Source organism: Gallinula chloropus (genome assembly GCF_964237585.1).
Source record: "Gallinula chloropus genome assembly, chromosome: 20".
NCBI lineage: Eukaryota > Metazoa > Chordata > Aves > Gruiformes > Rallidae > Gallinula > Gallinula chloropus.
The window spans coordinates 1,720,492-1,740,618 of NC_140105.1; the positions used below are offsets into that span (position 1 = coordinate 1,720,492).

General features: G+C 50.1%; 1 protein-coding gene across 2 annotated transcripts in view; it reads left to right on the forward strand.

Moving 5' to 3' along the window:
* GAS7 (growth arrest specific 7) overlaps positions 1–20,127 on the forward strand; it is a gene marked incomplete at both ends in the record, with an annotated part of 68,454 nt that overhangs the window by 8,146 nt on the left and 40,181 nt on the right. For both annotated transcript variants that reach the window (XM_084273494.1, XM_084273495.1), the window contains one exon: positions 19,621–19,744. In XM_084273494.1, coding sequence (XP_084129620.1) covers positions 19,621–19,744 — 124 coding nt within the window. The remainder of the gene's footprint in view (positions 1–19,620; positions 19,745–20,127) is intronic.

Below are 20,127 nucleotides of genomic sequence, written 5' to 3' on the forward strand. Positions count from 1 at the left end.
TAGGGTGCTGGTTACTACCTCTGTAGGAAACGTTTTGCATTTATGGCTAGTGTGATTTGTTTACTGTGATGTTACCTGTTCACTGAAGACTTGCTGAAGCTCTTCAGGCTTTTGCTTCATGTAAAATAAAGTATGTAGAGCACATATACTTAAAACACACTTTTCTTGAATTGCTTGAGGGGTGAGTGGCATTATCAGGCCTTTGTGGCTGACTTTTGACTTCAGGAAGACTAATTCCTTTTGTTCCTGCTTCTTGATCACTGGCTGATCAATTTTTTTTATTTTGCATGGTGTATTTCTTGCTCCTTGTCTGCTGCTTGTCTTCTGGAAGCCTTCACAGTAAGGAGAGTCTGTTTCACAAGGATGTTTGTGATAGCTGTTCTCACAAAGGTACCAGCACTCCCAAGGGTACCCAACTAGACATCATGACTGTCACATTGCTATTGAGTCTGTTCTGTCCCTTGGCTTTCTTTTTCCCCCTCAGGTAATCTGTAAGCACTTTAAGAACGTGATCTATAAGCACTTTAAGAATGCTCTTTTAAATTGGCTGAGTGAATCTGCTTTGTCTTCCTGATCCTTTCCAATTCATCATTCTGGTGCTTTATTCCTGCTTCCCAAACAAAACCCTGCAGTTGCTGTACCCCTCCTGCTCCTCCTTGAGCCACCACACAGCCACAAAGCTTAGACCTGCATGGACAGGCTGCTGTATGGCAGAAGCAGTGGCACTTCGTGCAGAAGCTGGTCATAGTAGAGACAGCATCAAGAGCTGGCAAGGCTTTGGTAGTGAAGGAGAAAGAATAATTAGTATGGAGGAGTTTGGAAGAGAAAAATGGGGTTTTTTTGAGTGATGGTTCTCAAGGATTGGCAGAGAATGAAGAATTAATGCAGATACAGCGAAGTCCAGGCAGAAACTGCACAGAGTAACTGTATTCCTAAGGAGAAAATGCTTAACTCTAAAGGAAGAGACAGAAATGGGGTGGATGACTGTAATGTATCTTGGGGAGACGTGTGTACTGTCTGTGGAATCCAGCTTCAAGGTCCTGCTGCGTGTGTCGTGCGTGGCTGAGCAGGTCCAGCCCTCCCCGTGCAGTGAGCTGCCTGAGCAGCAGATTTGCTGCTCGCGTGCCAGCTGCTGCATAATAGGCCTAATTCATTACCCAGGGCCAAGTAATCACCCTCAATAGGGAGATTTACGGGACAGCCTGTGACTTGTCTCATTGCGGTGAACTGCTGATTATCACAGTGATAACTGGCCCCAGATGAAGGCTGGAGTTGAACCTGCCCATTATGGGATGAAGAACAGAACTTCAGGTGTTTCCAGAAAGAAACCAGGCTTAAATTATCAGTGGGTCCATTGTGGAAAGCAGTTTGGAAATGAAACTCAGCCAGTGACCTCCTGTGCCCAGCTACTGTCTCGGGTGCGTGGCCCCAGGGTTTGCAGGACTCCCTCACACCTGCGCCCTCCTCTGCTCATGGCCAGTACAATTTGCCAGTTGGAATATGGATCTTTGTTGAGGGACAAAGATTTCCCTCGGTGCCAGCAAGGGAGATGATGATGAGCTCTAATTCAGCTCAGGGACGGGGCCATGTCAAACTCTTGTGATGGGCACCTTGCTGGCCATGCTGGAAGTGGCAGGGAGGAGAGCTGGTGCAAATCACTGCTCCCAGCACACTGTGATTTCTGTGTGATTTCTGTTGCTGTGCCCAGCAAGTTTTCCTTACAGGCTTGCACCCAGACACCACTCCTTCTGAGCACCCAAGGGAGGACCATTCTGTCTGATCTGGGGAGTATAGGGATTGCCACCTCCCTTGTTACTCTGACCCCGTGGCACGATGCTCCCTTAGCTCCCTTCTGCAGGACAAGAGCTGCTCCTTCACTCATACCTTCTGGGCTGAGATGCTGCTAGTTTGCAACCCAGCACTGATCATTTCAGGTACACAGATCCCCTCATTGTGTCATTTGCATGGATGTCACACAGGCAGTTGCCCACATCTGAGCACTGCAGGGCTGCCAGTGTCTGCATGGAGAATGCACAACCTCAGCTGCACAGAGCTCTTCTTGGGAAGGTCTCTTCTGCCCCTCTGTTTTTCCTTCCCTCCACAGACTTTGCATTAGGCTTGGAGCCTCTGCAGCCAACAGGTCTCACCCCTTCCTCCAAGTCAGCTATGAAGAAGCTTGTCCGTCCTGCCTGTCTTTCAGTGCTTTGGCAGGAGGTCCTGGTGAGCAGGGCTGATTTTGGGGGCTGTTGAGTGCCGTGCAGTGCGTGGTCTTGTGCAAAGCAGCAGCCTGTGGGCCCTGCACTTAGAGCTGAAAGGTGGTGATTTGGTATTGAAAGAAGCTGGCTGCACTGAATGGAGTGGCTTTATGCTGGACAAAACATGGATCTCTGGAAATGGCCCCAGGATCAGAAACACACAAGCAGGAATCCCTATAGTGCCTGTGTTAGCACTGACTCCGTGTGTGTCCCTGGTTTCTGCAGTGCTGTTAGAGCCGCAGGGCTGAGCCTTGTCCTCCCTTCCCCCTCCTGCTGCCTTCTGGGGCACGGCTGCTGCTCAGCTCAGCTGGTGCCCTGGCACCCCTGAAGAGCCACTTGGGAACTCCAGTCTGTTTCCAGCCCCAGTGTCAGCCCCCAGAGAGAACCAATTTTGACACTCATTTCCATGGGATGGAGTTTACTTTTGCTTTCGGTGCTGGGGGGTCCAATGTTGGCCTGTGATGAGAAGGAAGAGCTTCCCCTCCCATAGGAGGGCAGCATTTTGGGGAGGTTGATTTGAATTGCTGTACCCAGGCTCCCTGTGCTGTGCTGTGCTGTTCCCCCTTGCCACAAAGGGAGAGCTGAGAAATGCAGTTTTAGCACTGTCAGGACTATGTGGCTTGGATGCAACAGGCAACTCCCATGAGATGAGTGCTTCTCCTGACAGGTAGGGTTTATGGCAAAAGGTTTTGGGGCATGGTTTGTCATTATCCTGTGCAGGTGGCATGCAGCTCCACAGACAGATGTTCTCCACCCTCTCAGGGCCCGAAATGCAGCACAGCTTAAAATCTTTACAAATGCTCATTTCTGTTTTAACAAATAAGGTCACAGCTCAGCCTCTGGTAGAGCTTTACACCTAAGGTGTCTTTCTGGGCTCCTCAGGGAGCGTCGGTTGTCTGCTATGTAACCTGTAACTGCCTCAGCTGCCTCATCAGAACATTTCCAAGGGGTAGAAGTGAATCACAGATCACTGCAATGTAGGACACAATTTTTTCCTCTGTTGTAAGCTTCTCCCTTTATTTACGATGTTGCCTTCCTTGACAGCTTCCACAGCTTGTTCTGAAGGTGAGAAATGTATTTATAAGTAAATAACATACATTTAATAAGTGTATAAATTTATAAATTATTCTGTATTGGCTCATTTTCTGCTCTGTCTGCTCAGCTTCAGCTCCAGCAGCAGGATAGCAGTTTCTTCACTTGAAGTAGTTAAATATATCACCCCAGGAAAGAGCAAGCCAGATTTGAGAGCTGTTCTGTAACACTAATTTGATCTCAGCCCTGTTTCCTGCCTAAAGACTCTTCTCTTTCAGTGGAGATCATGAAATATCACATTCATTATTTCTGCTCAGGGCAGGCTGAGCAAAGGGCTTTCAGCTCCAGACATTCCTCCTCTCAGGAACAGTCTGAGGGAACAACAACCCCGAGATACAGCAACGTTGTACTTCTCTATTTTTAAACAAGAGTATTCTGAAGAACAATAATATTAAGTGTGTTGCCATGGTGTAGTGGTGTGTGATTTACTGGACACAGAGTCAAGATGTTTTAGTGTGCAAGACAACTACTGCAGCCAGGCCAAAGGCAGGATCCCCTCCCAGATTTCCCTCAAAGAATGCAGGGTTTGTTTTCCTTCCCAGGGTGAGATCCTGCAGCTGTGTGGGATGCACCAGGGAAATCCCTTCTGCAGTCGGACCAACTTTTCTCCCCTAATCCAGCCAACAGCCGAGCTGGGATGGGCAGCACAGAGCCCATTGCGCTGCCAACAGCCTCTGTGGGCCGGGGAAGTGGGGACACGGGCGCTTGTCGCAGGGCTGTGCAGATAGGTGACACGTGCAGGTGTCACCAACACTGTCCTGGTGACCCCAGCTGTCTGTAAGCTTTGGCTGGTTTGGTTGAGCAGCAGGCACAGCAAGACATGGTGTAAAGTGAAGGTGTTTGGACTATGGCAGGTGATGGCAAGGGTGAAAGCTGAGCAGGTCTGGCCTCCCACTGCTCATGAGCCCCATCTGCACGTGGCAGCAAGAGCCCCATGGGGACCCCCTTGCACCAGCTCCTCTGCCTCCCAGGGCAGGTGGTGGCTTCTGTGTGGAGGTCTGCAGGGCCAGGGAGCAGCAGAGGCCTCTACAGTGAACTGGGAGGAGGACCCACCGGTGTTTCACCCCACAGTGTCAGCAGCTGGGTCTCAGGGCTGCTGAGCATGTCCCTTGCATCTCTGGACGGGACAGGGGCCCAAATCCAACCTGGCCCTGAACACCCCCAGGGATGGGGCACCCACCCCCTCTCTGGGCAGCCTGTTCCAGCCCCTCACCACTCTCTCTGGAAAGAACTTCCCCCTAATATCTCGCCCTTCCTTCCTCCAGCTTCACTCCATCCCCCTTGTCCTGCCAGTCTCTGCCCTTTAACAAGCTGATTCCCCTCCTGTTCCTCTGCTCCCTTCAGGGACTGGTAGGCTGCAATGAGGTCCCCCCACAGCCTTCTCGTCTCCAGGCTGAACCAGCCCAGCTCCCTCAGCCTCTCTTCATAGGGGAGGTGCTCCAGCCCTCAAATCATCTTCGTGGCCCTCCTCCCTCTATTATATCCCTATAGTTAGGGATTTTAAGACCATGAGGTTTTTAATTCATGTGTTTTTGTGGAAAAAAAAATTCTATTTTTGATCTGGACTTGATACAAAAATAAAGGTAACAAGCTGCTACCCCACAGAGAGGAGAAAAAAACAGAGCAGTATTGGAGGTCACCTTTTGGTACAGCTAGTCCAGGAGTCCTGGAAGCAGCCTCTTGAAAACATCCCAAAACACAAGGTCCTGAGAGGCAGGCTGTGTCAGGGCCTTGCTGTGCTCAAGGTGCTGTGCTTCCTGTACCACTTCCTGCCCCAAACTGCCCGTGAAATCCACAGGCCAACCTGTGACATCCGTGGGGCTCTGCCTGAGCGCTTGTGTGCCTCAGAAGCACAGGCAGGAACAGAAAGCATTTAGGTTCTGGGAAAACTGTTTTAATTTAAACCCAAGAGCCACTTTTGGCTCTGTAAGAACTGTCTTTGCTCCTTCTTGTTCCGCTGCAACAGCCCCTTTTACAGAGGAAGGAACTGGGACCCCTCGCACAGCCCTGCGCTCCCAGGCAGGTCCCACCTCCTCCTGCACACCAAACACCAGCCTGGGGCTCACACCTAAGAAAGAAGCAGGATGACACAGAGCAGATGCTGAATTCAAATTACAGATTGATAACACCCCCAGGCTCCTCCTCTCTGACTTGGCAATAGGAAGAACAGTTTGGCAAGACGTGAAAACTCCTTTTCAATGTAGCTCCTTGTGGAGCAGTTCTGAGACCAGGAGCTGGTCTGGGCTCCTGCCTCTGTTCAGTGCTGCAGACCTCACCTGAGTGAATACAGGTCCACAGCAGAGCCAGTCGAGCTGCTGGCCTCTGATCACTGGGCAGAAACAGACGATCCAGCTCCTTCAGCCTGGACCTTGAGAAAGCATCAGGAGAGTCTGACCTGAGAACCACCTCTTCCTCAGTAGGCTGTAAAGGAATCTGACCATTTTGCCTCTATAAAGTAAAGATGAACTTGTTCTCCACTGTCTGCACATTGAACCGAGAAGTTTGTGCTCCAGGACCAGTCGCCTGTCTGCACTGGACCATCACAGCATAAGCAATCCTTGAAATGAGGAGAAACCTGACATTCCCTGGTCCCCCTGCTCCCTGCCCACAGGCAACATACCTGGGAACAGAAGGATGAGGGGAATCAGCTTGTTCAAAGGGCAGAGACTGGCAGGACAAGGGGGATGGGGTGAAGCTGAAGGAGGGAAGGGGGAGATGAGATGTTAGGGGGAAGTTCACCATTTTCTTATCAAGTGCATCTGTTCCAAACCACCTCAGGGAATGTAATCGTAGTGTGATCTTCAAAAACAGCTACCCAGGGTACATATGTGTACCCATACAATAGTCATAGGCTCATTCCTCTGCTCCAAGAAAGGCTTGATAATAACTACATAATTTCTTACAAACAGTTATCTTGTCTTTTCTTAAGTAAGTCCAAGTTAGACCATGGCTTCAATGCCACCTCCATCCTGAACCTTCCTTCCTGCAATTTAAATCCATTTTTATCCCACCTTTGATGGACAGGAAAACACACCACCCTTTTTCTCTTTTCAGCAGCTTTGTGACATATCTGAGACACTCCCCTCTCGTTTGTTCCTGCCCTGTATTTAACAACTTCTCTTTCCTTTCAGGTAATTTTTTCTAGGTCTCTGTTCTTTATTGTCATCTGGAGCAGTCAGGTTTTCATTCCTCACAGACTGAAGCTCAAAACTTGACACATAGCTCCAGCTGATGTCCCACCAAGTCCATGTCTCTCAGGCTGCTTTCTGGTTTTCCTTCGCAGTAGAATTTTTGTCTCTCTAGGAAAGAGACAACTCTACAGCCCAGCTTGCCTTGGGGCTGGTGGTGAGTCACAGCTGAGCCAAAACTGGCTCTTATACTTGGTGTTCCTCTTAATACTACAGCTTTTATAGACCATTTCCTGTTTCTGCTAATGTTTTTCTGCTTATTTTATCTACTGTTGCCCTGCAGTTCTGTACCTGTCATCAGAGTAACTGGCAGCTTATTTTTCATTTAAAAGCAGTGTGAAAGGTGCCCTTCCTGACACACACAGCACCAGGCACCAAGGGTTCCCAGCCCCAATGACTTCTGATGTTTCCATGTTGTAATTATTAAAATCCACTGCAGGAGCAAGAAGTAATTATATGCAGTGGATGCAAAAGGAAGTAGCATATTGAAATGCTGAGTTTCATAAACAAGATTAACTTGATGGATGTAGAACAACCAAGCAGATAAATTTTTCTGTATCTGCTTTGAGACACAGCGTGGCTTGGTGATGAATCATGAGTGAGCTGCAGGTCACAGTGTCTGGACCATGTTGGAAATGCATCCTCACTGCAGGACAGTCCCAGGGATTAGGGGGACCACCTTCCTCCAGATGAGTCCATTCAGTTCTCAGCTCTGCGATGAGCTTTATCTATAGTTGCAATTAAGTCCTGCAGGCTTGGTGCCTCCAGCTCCCTCTGTACAGTTGTAGTGATTTAAACTTCCTCGTTGTGGTAATAGGCAACTTCTGGGGTTACTCATTCCGTAGGCAGCATGCTCAGTCTGAAGCTCACTTCTCTTGGAACAGCAGAAGTTGTGGATTTCACAAAAATAGTGATATTTGGGAGCAAGTTCAGTGCTGAATTGGGCACCCTGGGCTAGTGGAGGCGATTCCTGCCCATGGTAGAGGGTGGCACTGGCTGGGTTCCGAGGGCCTTTCCCACCCAAACCAGTGTGTGAGTGATGATTCCATGAATTCTGTACTTCTGTGTCTCATCCCGCATCAAAGGGTAGTAGTGTAGTCCCACATTTCATCAGTGGATCCTGTCACTGGCTGGCAGGTCACCAGCAGAGTAGCTGGGCTTGAGAAGGAAAGGGACGGGAACCTCCTGTAGCACGTTCCCCCTGAGCCTGGCAGGAGACCCCTGTTCCGGCTGCAAGGTGGGGGAGCAAGTATTTTGCACTGCACCACAGCCCCCTAAAGCCTCCAGCCCCGCTCCCTTGGTATGCTGTTCTCCCTGCAATGATGAGCACACAGCCTCCCCCTTGCCATCACACCAGCCCCACTCCCAGCCTAGCAGCCACCCATGCTGCCGCAGCTGTCTGTCCATCTGCACGGGTGGAGCTCCAGGGCAGCCTACAGCTTCACACAGAACCTCTGCCTGGGGCTCCAGCAGCACCACTCCGCCTTGGCAAGTTGTGGGGATGCCTTCTTTCCACGCTTCCTTTGGTTTCTTTGCTCGTTTACTAAGAATTGCAGCAGCAGTGAAACTAAAACCTCTACCCCGTGTGCCTGAGCGTGCGGCACTGCAGCTCCAGCAACAACAGCTCACATTCCCCACGGCTGAGAGAGATTAGGAGGGAGGGTGCAGGAATGTGCATCTGGCAGCACTTTGTATCTTGGCTATTCCATTGTTTTTACTGCATCTGAGGTTCCCAAAGTTTTGGTCGTGGAGGGCTGTTTAATCCAGGAAATAATCAGGTCAGGGCTGCGTAACAGATTTTTTTTCTGCAGGGAAACACCATTCCAGAAGATTTGAGGATCGTTGCAAATAAAAAGTCCCTATCCAGGCTGCCTGCAAAAGTAGAGAGGAGCTTTATTTGGGGATCCCGACCTACCACAGGAACAGGGGGAAGCAAATTCCATTTTTAAGTGCGGGAAAATGTAGCTGCCCTATGCCAAACCCTCTAATAGCTTGAGGCCTGGGACCAGGAACAAAATCTGATTTTACTATTCCAATTTTATTTTAATTGCATAGATTTTGAGATTATTTAAAAAAAAAACAACCCAATTTACTAGAAATTCAGGTCTCGGGGACCTGGTCCCAAAATTCTTCCTAAAAAGGATATTTAAAGTCTTTTTAAAAGCAATTAAAGACAAATAGAGTCAACTAATCGCATTGTTCTTTGGCCAATTTCAGAATGTCCTTTCATTAAGAAGGAATACACCAGCAATCGAGGTCTGACCAGGATCTCTTCTATGATGCTTTTCCTTGCTTTTTTAACATACAAACATGTTGCTCACTCCAAAATGTTTTTGCAAAGAGCCAGATTTGGCAGATGCCAGCGTGTTGCCATGCCTGAGCTGAGCTGTGCACGCCTGCCTCTGCACGTGGGAGAGCGGCTGTGCCACTGAAGGGAGAATCCCTTCCTTCCTAAAAGAACAGACGCTAATTATTAGTTGTTAGGAGGTGATTTTATTGTGTCTGGGGAACTGCAGAACACAGCAGTCGAATCGTGCTTGTTATAAAAAGCCCATAGTGATGTATAAGGAATGAAGCAAGCGAAGGCAAGCCCTGGCACAGCCCCCTTGGATGGGGAATATGCTTGGGAAGGTACATTGCACCCTTGAGAGAAAACCTGTCTTTCACAGTGATTTGGACTTTTTTTCCTGGTTTTATTTTTCCTTACAACTTCTTTTTGCACCTTGTGCACTGCTGGAGTGGAAACGTGTCCCAGTTCTGTGTAAATCAGGAAAGCAAATGAGTCTTGGTAATGGCTCCTCTGAAGGCACTGGACTGGTGTCCCACTGGATGCCTGTGGTCTAACTTGGAGCGGGAGTATTTTGGTACTGGGGGCAGTTCTTTAGCTGCATTGCTGCCCTGACTGACACTGTGGCTTGTGTGCTTGGCTGCTGTGCATGAGGTCAAGAGACACTGCTGGAGGAGAGGATGTTTGTCGTTCCTGGGAGCTGTGGAGCACCCTCCAGGCAGCGGGGCTGCCAGGGTGCTGGTGTGGCAGGGTTGGTAGAGGGGTCAGCAGCTGGCCGGGCAGTCCATGGGAGCTCACCCAGGGCCAAGGGCTCCCTTCCCCATCCACACCTCTGCATGGGATTTTCTGGGGACCAGGAGGTGGTGCAAAATGTGGTGCAACACATAAAGTCCATGCACGAGGTCAAGAACAGGTCTGGCAGAGCTGCACAGAGAGCAAGGCACACGTTTCTTTACTACTACTTATTGATCATCAGTGCAACCTGATGATCTCTTGAGGTCCCTTCCAATCCCTACAATTCTGTGATTCTCTGATTATTTCTGCTAGGTCTTTATTCAAGTTTTTTTCCTATTTAAGCATTTCTTTGTATTTGTCTTCAGAGAAAACCCTGTGGCAGTGTTTGGGGACAGTCAGGGGAACATGGCAGGAGGGAGTATGGCACATCCCCACGACGACCTCTGTGTCTTGGGGTTCCCTTCCAGTTCTCTGAGCATGCATTTTGGAGCTTGCTACCTAGTGAAACACCCACCAGTGACACTTCATCTCATCCCATGAAGTCATCGGTGCTGCTTGTCTGTGGTTGCAGAGAGGGGACACGTTCCCCCACATGTTTCGGCCTGGGGCCTTGTCCTGAACTGCCAAGTGCATGTTGTGCCACTGCATACAGGAGAGGGGGCTCAACCAGGCCGAGCTTTCCTGCAGCGTATGGGCTGCAGGCCCCTTGTAAAAGCTCTTGGCATTATTCCCAGGCCTCTCCAAAACCAGCTGCACACAGAGGGCCCGAGCAGTGTGCAGAAGACACTGCCACGCTGCCCAGCACTTTGCCTGCCCTCAGGCCTGCTGTCAGTGAATTCTCTGCCCTCCTTTTCCGAGCAGCAGCCCAGGGAGAAGGGTCAGCCCATGAATTTAGGTGGCCAGGGGACGTTTGTTCTAACTGCTTCCAGTCACCTTCCCAGTGCAGAGTGCCCCCATACTCTGCAGTCCTTGGGGGGTTCTTGTCCCCGAAGTGTGCTGTTTCAAACTGGGGACAAGAGGCAATGCTGCAGCTGGCCTGACCTGGCCTTGTGACTCTGGGCTATGGGGGTGACTCTTACAGTACAAGGTTTGCTCAACAATAGCTCTCTTGTCCCTGGCTGCCCAGGACAACAAAGCCCTTCAGAGCACTTGGCCCTGGTACCCTGCCTTGTACCAGATGCTGATGTCAGAGATGGAGCAGCACGTCCCTTGTGAGCAGGGAGGAGGTCTCCTGCCTCCTGGGCTGTCCCAGCACAGGGCACATCCAACCCACAGCTCTCAGGGTGCTGACACTGGCACATCCACAGGTTTTCCCTGAGCCCACAGCCCCATTTCAGGTGCTGGGTCACAGACCTCTGTGCACACGCCAGCTCACGCACGGGCACATACTAAAGATTCTTCCAGTAACTGGATGTAGATACCCCATCTTGGCAGCTGAGCCATGGAGCCTTTCACCTGTGACACACAAATGGGTCTCAGCCAACAACCAGAACTTATGATCCCTACAGTAGCTGCTTTGAATCACCTGGTCCCTCCAGTAACAGCTCAAGGATCCTCTGTTCTTTCTAGTGTCTGGCAAAGACTTATGCCTGTTTTGGTACCTGGCTTGTACAGCTTGATGTGCTCTCACATGATACGCTAATACTCCAGTGTCTCCAGTTGCTGGCACTGCAAACACACCATCCCCTATGACCTGTGATCCCCACTCCAGTTACTGGCACTAATTAGATTTCCAAGCATACACAGGGATACTGAATGGACACACCCTTATCCAGGAAATTAGTTATAAATGGGTTTTAATAAGAAACAGGATGGACTGCAGTGATCAGACTCAGAGCATTGACAGACAAATGTGATGACCAGCTGCCCATTTACACTCCTTTCTAACTGCTTACTAGCTCCTTTCATACCCTTTCCCCTCTGTTTTCCCACACTGGTTTCCTCCCACCACCTTTGTTTCTTCCCCTAACCATCCCTGTTTTGTAGAAGCTCTTTGCTTGCATCCCATAATGAGCCCCATACCCACAGCGGCAGTAGCAGTCTGTAAAATGATCTAGAGAGCCTTTCCCTTGACTCATTGTGATGCTTTTCATCCCAAACAATGGGGCTGATTGCCCTCAGGCACAGGGGAGGCTCCAGACAGGGTACTCTGTGGGATGAGGTTATCTTGGTTCCCCATGCATCATTGGCCCTCTGTGCTGCTGTTCCTGTTCCTCTGTGCTCCATTGTTGGTGGAGCTGAGCCCTTAATCTCAGATATCTGCCTGGTTACCCCTCCTTGGCCAAAAGTGGGTGTTTTTCCATCCTAGGTCAGGCTGGAGAAGCTCCTAGAGAAGCTCTGCCTAGCAAGGCCAGCTCCTTGCTGCTGCCCAGTGTGACCACCCACAGCTTCTTTCCCATCTAATCTCTGCCTGCTGCCTCTCCACACACAGCCCAGCTGGGCAGAGCTGCTCCAACACCACAGGACAGGTCTGTCCATGACACAACTCTGTCCATTAGCACTGAAAGGAAAAACAGCTGTGTCTTTTGCTCCAGGATGCTTCTGGAGCTCTCTGGGTGTATGTGTGTGACACTTGCCGGGATACATGTGTATGGGTAGCTGTGACCACCGTGTTCTAGACAGGCTTTTCCACTCAGCAGACACCACTCCCATCTGGCTGTGAAGGGCCTTGGCACCTGCTGTGAGAGCTGTACTTCATTTCCCCCGTCTCAGTTGCCAATTCTTCACCAGGCCTCCATGCCCTTGTCATACAGTGCTGCATACTGTCACAGGGTAGCACTCCCACAGGCTGTGAGTCTGAAAAAGGCAGCGTAAGAAAGTGCTGGACTCACTTGGGCGCGTGCCGAGAGCTCAGGCAGAGCAAAAGGCAGGAGAGGCAGCAGCTGGGCTGCTCAGTGCTGCAACCTGTGCTCACTCCCCTGCCACCTCCCCACTTCCCCCCAGTGAGGATCTGTCACAGACATTGAATTTTTTTCTTGACAACAACTGTCCCCAAATCAGGAGCCCACTCCCACGCTCCATCCCCACGCCCAATCTTCCCCCTCTCCCCATCTTTCTTATCCTTCCTACTTCTTATTCTTGCCCAGTTTCCCTCAGTCAAAACCACCAAGCACCTCCCTGAACTGCTGCTTTTCTGGGCAGGCAGCATCATCTGTGGCAGGATCTGGACCAGCCCTGGGCTGTGGGTCCCGTGAGACCCACCTCAGGCCACAGGCTCAGCTGCAGTGTGGCCCCTGATGTGGCTTCATTACCAAGTGCACCTTGAGAAGAAAGGGAGAGGACTGAGCTGCACAAGAGTTGCTTGGATTTTTCACCCCTGCTTTGACAGCCCCTGTTGGGAAGGGGTCTAGGCAGGTTTCGTGTATCAGAGCGTTTCTTTCCCCATCCATTTTGATCTCACACAGCACTGAGCCAGAAAACATCACCCCGTCTGTCTCCCTCCGTCAGAAATAGTTTGTTTTTCCCGAGTTTAGGGTACTGGCAGAGAAAGAGAAACCACTCCCAGCATGCTAATTCTCTGCAATCATGGTTCTATTCATGGATATTACCTTCAGGTGAAGTTCTGGGCACCTGTCTGCGCTGCATCCAGGGACCTGGGTGAGTGAGGAGGAAGGATTTTGGTAGCCACAGAACTGGCAGGGAGAGCAGCCCCTCAGGTGGGAAGCATGGACACTGAACTGCAGAGGCAAATGGGAGACAGGGGTGCAAAGTCACCTCCCCAAGAACAGACCCACACACAAGGGCCACCTGGACCTCTTGGTCATAGCTGCAGTGGGTTAGTAGGCAGATGGCAGAGATGGCAGCCAAGGAAACAGCAACAGCATGGCAATGCTGAAGTTATTTGGAAGGAAGAAGGGGTGAAGAAGACTTTTGGTATGGCACAGAGGAGACTTTTTAGCGCAGGGAGATAATTTTAAAACTGGGAGAAATGAGAGCTTTCCTGCTGTGGGGTATGTGCTGTGCTGCAGCCTGGCAGCACAAGCAGTGCTCTGAGACACCCCAACACTTGGCACAGGGACGGTTTCTCTTCAAGGAGAAGGGCTGATGTTACAGAAGGTGGCCAGAGACAGGGCATGGTGCCCAGGGAAGAGGATGGCCACTGGCCAGGCTGGGGGGGCTTCAGGGGCAGTGGCCATGTCCTCATTGGCATCATCTTTCAGTGTTTCTGCTCAGCAGTGGTACAGGGAGGACAACAGGTCCTCAAGCAGCCATGTGCCATCAGATTCATCCCCAATGGGTGCTGTGTTAGTTGCCATGACAACTGGGACAGGTCATATGACCCACTTCTAAATATAAATCTATTTGACACAGTGTACGTGACTCCATGGCAACGGAGTGTTGAGCAAGAGAGATTGCATAAAAAATGAACAAAATACAGAATGACTCAAAGTCCTGGAGAGGCTGTGAGTAATGTGGGGGTTCGGGGCTGCTGCCCGCATTCCCAGTCGCCAGGGCACACACTGGGGTTGGCATAGCCATGCCTGGCCTAAGGGGGGGTCTGCAGGGCGCTCCTCACAGCTGGGATCTTCATGCTGCACTTGAGATGGACACGAATGCTGGTGCAGGCATCTGCTGCCAGGGGTTTCTGTGGACTTCTCTCTCTAGCTAACACTGTTGCAGCATCAGCTGCATTTGGAAACAGACCCTACTTCTTCAGCTGCACCTTGTCCACCTTATTTCTGCTTCATACCCTTGGGTTGACACACACCTCGGCCAAGTTAGGTAGCTGTGAACCGCAGTTGGAAGCATAAGCTCAGTAACACTGGTGCAGAGCAAGCTGTTCCCTGGAGCATGGAGGGCTCTTCTGGTGCAGGTTCATGTTGTGGCAGTTTTTCCCCGCTGTGTCCTTGCGTTTCTTCTTGCAGAGAGTCTCCCCTGTGTGTTTTGTTCAGCTTCCTGTCCCCTGTGGGCAGGGTGCCACAGGGGAGCTGCTTGGCTGAGCTCTGCAGCCTTTCCTTGTGCCACTGGATCTCAGCTGAGGTGCAGTGTGACAGGGCAAGTGACAACAGAGGTCTGTGTCCTCATGCAGCATTTAATTCAAAGCTGCCTCACAGCTAGAGGCATCCTCTTCATTTGCTCCAAGGCTGGATGCTCAGTTCAGATAAGATCCTAAAATTATAGAAGAATTTAAATTGGAAGGAACTCTGCAGCTTTCTGGCCCAACCCCTGTTCAGAGTTAGATCAGGTTGCTCAGGGCCCCTGTTTCTGGGTTTGGGGGTGTTTTGCTTTACCTCTGGTTTGTGTTCAGGAGAACCCCTGGGCTGCAGTCTGCTGGAGCACGATTCCAGCTACAACATCTACATCTTCAGGGAGCTCAGGCATTTGAGTGCCCAGATGTTTCCTCCCTTGGATCTCTCTTTGAAGGGGAATGGGGATTTCCTGTAGTTGAAAATGGGAAGTGATTTTCCTCTATTGAGCAAGGCTGCACTTGTCTCAAGGGGTCAGCCAGCACAGGGCAGTCTGATGTGTGCAGGCCTTTCACTCCATGTTGCCTTTTGCTGCGTAAAACCCCTTCTGGCTTTCTGGTTTTCTGCCACCGGGAGGGAATCTCACTTCCCGGTGGTCTTCCAAAGGAACAGGATGTACTGGGCTGCTGCTAACGTGATCCAGAGGAGCAAGAAAGAAAAGAAAAACGCAGCAGTCAGGCTGTCAGAGGAGGTGGAGTGGGCGAGACCCCCTGTTACGAACCAGCTCAGCTAGGCCTCAGTGCCGGGGCGGCCTCAGGTAGCACAGCCTGGGTACTCCTTTTCCTCATGGATGTCTGAGCCAGCTGTCATTGTCTTGGGACGTTTTTCTTGATAGTTTGTGCACACAGATGAAACACCATTTCCCTGACAAGACTGATGCCTCAGGGTAGGTTGTGATGCCTCTGGGTGGCAGTGGTGCCCACACTGGTTTTCCACCTCTCACGGACGCCCCTCGCCCCTAACCCACCCCTAACCCAGTGCCTGTGGGTGCAGGGGCAGTGGGCTGCAGGTGATAGTCGGGTTCCTGTGCTCTGCCCTAAAAGGCACATCTTCCTGCCTTCTGTCAGTGCTGGTGTCCCAGGCAGGGTGAGTCAACCCTATAGATCTGCTCTTATCTCATGTGTTCACCTTTGCTAACTCTCTGGTTTGGTGCTAAAGAGCTCCAGTGCTCTCTGCTTTGAGGTACTTTTTGCATTTGCTGCTCAATTCTGGTTCCCTTCTGCTGCGTTTGCATCAGGAGAACCTTGTCCTGGTGTTTCTGCAGACAGCAAACAAAAACCATCGCTTGTCATGGAGAGTGAGGCCCATCGGGTGGCTGGCTCGTGTCAACCCCTGCATGTTCCCCTGCTATATGGACATCACAGCCTAGGAGGTCTCATTGGAGGGAAGTGCTGGTGTTCTTGTTTTTGAATACTTTGCGAGATACTCTGGTCCCTTTTCCAGGCAGCAAATACATACGCAGGAGGATTTCACTGGGGTCACTCACTCCCTGCTTTGCTCACATTGTTAAAATTTCCTGTTTCCTCAATGGGGTGTTGCAGACATCCTTTTCAGGCTGTGATCTGCCTGTCCACCACAACATTTGTGGTGGTGACACTCCCCGAAGTGACAGTGAGGGGAGTGGCATTAAGTGCTTCCTGCAGCTCAAAGGCACTGCAGGAGTTGCAGGACTTGGAAGCAGAGGGGCCTGGTAGCCCACCCAGCCTGAGCATCTCCACCGCCAGGTCGGTGGCTCCCTGCTCCCACCTTTTTCTCTGACTGGAGTAGAGCAGATCTTCTAGAAGGAGGCACTTGATGGAGGAACTACAAGAAGTGCACAGACCCCTGGTAAGCTCTTCCAATTAAGACTTATCCTCACAATTAGCATATTCTTTTCAATCTGAGCCTGTCTGGTTTCAACTCCCAGACCCCGTCTGCTGTTCGGTTTTTGCTGACTTGTAATAATTACTCTCTGCTGATAATGAGAATTCCAAGGCATGTAGATAGTCCTCTGGTGTGATTTACCATTCTCACACACTATTCTGGCAGTAACTCTAAAAATGGGACCGAGATCAAAGTATCAGCACAGTGTAAGGAGCAGGTGTGTGAGCACAAGTGCTCATGATGTGGATGGGCACAGTGTGTGTCTTGGTAATAGCTGGTTGTGGGGAGGGGTTTGAAGCCTGCCCAGCTGTGCTGTGGTGCTGGGCCCTTGAACACCAGCTGCCTGTTGTCTCCTCTGTCCATCCTCTCTCCTGACCCCCTTCTCTGTCTTGTCTTGGCATCAGGATTGCCCGTGATCACATGCCAGGTTAGCCTGATCTTGTCCCATACGGGTGTGCAAACACAGCTCCAGTTTAACTGCTGATTGCAGAAGAAGGGACTGCAGAGGGTCTGGGTAGATACAGCTCTGTGTCTGCTGGGAAAAACAGAGTAAGAAAGTCACTCTTGTTACTCAGATCACCTGTTTAAGCGGAATAAGGATGACGTGCTGCCACCACGGCCTCCGTGGCACTCGCATTTCTGAAAGGATGTGCTGCTGTGTGTGCCAGAACTTCATCTCTGATGCATTATAGAGCCCAGCCCCGTATGCTGCTGCCCCACCACCACCTACCTTCCTCGTACCTTTGCTTCAATGACTGTAGGCTGGTGAGGAGTAGAGGATGAAGCCAAGTTTCATTCTGTCCTCAGTTCTTCCCCTAAGCTTTTTTCAGTTCCTCTTTCCTCCAAGGAGGATCAGTTTGAAGCAGAGCTGCTATGGGAGTGGGAGTTCCAGTGTCTGTGGGAGGGGATTGCAGTGGGACCAGTTAGAGACTGTAATTCAGAAGTGGTCCCAGCATCCAGAGGATCTTCCTCCACAGTCCTCAGGGGGATATAAAGTCCTGTTAATTAGTGAGCTGCTGTTTAGGATCACCTTCTTCTCTAAAAAGCATGGAAGAGATCTGCACATCCATACTCCATGCACATCCAGGCAATCCATTGCCCCGTTGTTTACAAGAACTTCTGCAGTTGGATGGGACTTCATTTCCAGAAGGGAAAGATGTTAAGGACAGGGATGGTAAATATGCAGTCAAAATGTGTGAAATTCTGTACCTTCCAGATTCTGGAACACAACCCAGGATTGGATTATCCCAAATTCTTCTTTATGGGGTGATTATGCACAGCAGAAGTAGTCTGGTGTAACTTTGTTTTCAGAGCCAGAGATCTATGCAGTGAATCTGAGGGACCCAACCTGCTGCCAAATTCTTCACAAGCTGGCATACTCCTACACTGCAGAGTTTCCTCTTCAGTGTGCTTTAGAAACAATAACGGGGGGACATTAACTGTGTTATGAAGAGGGTTCAGGAGCTGTCCTAGCATTTGTGCCATCACTGTGCTATCCCTTGGAGGGTGAGAGACTGGTTTTGTGATTCAAAAATAACTACGAGCTATCATGCTTTCCCTTCTCATCTGGCCTTCTCTGCATGTTACTTGATCCTCAACCTCTGAATTTAGTCCTGGGTTTCTCACCACACCAGCCTGTGTTTTGGACAAGGACTGTCTATGGGTAAGGTGCAGGGACAGCCCCATAGGATCTAGACCTGGAAGCAGAAATCATCCAGCCACCTTCTTAGTTATTCCTGCAGTTGCTGGGGTGACTGTACTGGTCAGACATACTCTCTGAGTTTTTTTCTCACTGTTGGATTACATTAGGATTGGGGAAAGGGGTGTTCCCTGGAGACGGCAGGCAGGTGTTCAGCCATCCCAGGACAGCAGGGCTCCGTCACACAGGACAGGGGCTTGGGAAGACAAATGCCATCATTCCAAACATCCTCCTGTTCCTTCTCCTTCCCCCAGAGCTATATGCTGAGCATGATGCCATACGGTATTGAATATCCCTTTGGTCACTGGGGTCAGCTGTGTCCCCTCCAACCCCTTGTGCACCCCCAGCCTGCTCCCTGGTGGGGTGGGGAGAGGAGCAGAACAGCCCTTGTCTCTGTGTTAACGCTGCTCAGCAGTGACTAGAGTACCTCTATATAACAAAACCATATCTATATTTTCAGCAGTGCTTTCAACACAAATCCAAACACAGCCCCATAAAAGCTACTTAAGAGGAAAATTAACTATCTGAGCTGAAAGCAGGACACACCCTGCCAGCCATGGGCATGCAGAGCAAGGGATTTGAGTCAGAAATGTGTTCCAATCCTTTCTCTATCTTCTAAGCTAACTTGTTCAGTTCACGTTGGGCCAAATGAGTCTCCCAGGCTGTATTTCTACTCAGGGAGAACAGCTAAAATCTGAACAAGCACAGACTCCATCTGTGCTGCGGAGGTGAGGCAGCACTCAGCTCACCCTGGCCTTGGGTCAAGATGGCCGCCGTGCGGCCTGTGACCTGCCTGTGCAAGTATGCTTGATGAGGCACGAACACGAGGCCCTTCTTGAGTTCAGTGTCCCTTGAGAACCATCGTAAGCAGAGTTCTCTGAAACTGAAAAGAAACATGGAATAGACTTTTGGCTCTGAAATCATTAAATGCCCCGTTTATTCCGGGTTGGGACAGAATGGGAGTTGCACTCGGAGATGGAATGTGTAGCAGGACACATGGCAGGTTTCTTTCTGATGGTGTTTGTCTGTCAATGTTTAAACCTTCTGTGCAGCCAGATGCTGAAACTCTGCCTGTCTCCTGGATGTGGCTGCTGGTGAATCAAGCACAGTCCCTTCAGACCTGTCCCCTGCCCTGTCAGAAGGCATTTCCTGGATAGAGAGTAGCTTCCATGGGATCAATAATTCCATTTCACACATTTTTCCTTGTTCTTTTATTTCTTCCTTTGAAGGCAATAGAAACAAAAAATGAGCATAGCACATGCCTGGTTCTCCTCTGGGAATGTGAGCCAGGAGGAGGCTGTTGGGTCCATAGCCACAGCTCTGTTGGGATGAAGCTAAGACAGACAGAGGGAGAAATGGAGTGAAAGTCTTCGGGTGTATTGCAGTCTCTAGAATGCCAAAGCACGTGGTCCCTTTCCAGATGTGTGTCCCTTTCCAGATGTGTGTCTGGTTAGACTTTACATTACCCAGATACTGACTTAATAGGTTGTTTTTGTTTGGGTTTTTTTTTGTTAGTTTTGTTTTTTTTTCTTAGCAGAAACCCAGAAAGTCAACTCCTCAGACAGGAGAAGATACCTTGAACGGCCATCTCCCCCCCGGCTGGCAGAGCTATATGTCCCCCCAGGGACGAAGGTACTATGTGAACACCTTCACAAATGGTAAGTGGGGCTGAGGGCTCCAGGAAATGTGTCTCCCTAGCAGTACAAACCTGCTGTGGGAAGTTGCAAGATGATTTGGATGAGAAGGGAGGCTCAGAGTCACAGGAATTAATATGACCCTGACACTGTATGAAAGAAAATAAGTATAAGAAGATTCAGTCTTCTGATCCTCTGTCATCTTAATTCTGAGCATTAGGAGACATCTGAATCTTTTACAAAAGAGAATGTAAAGTAGAAACACCCTTGCTGTAAATGCTTTATAATATACATCTCTTAAGGATCTAGTTTTTACTACATTCCTTATTTCCTTTCCCTTTCACTAGAGACATTTATGTCCTTGTATGTACTTATACATAAAGCACTTTGATATCAGGTATCACTAA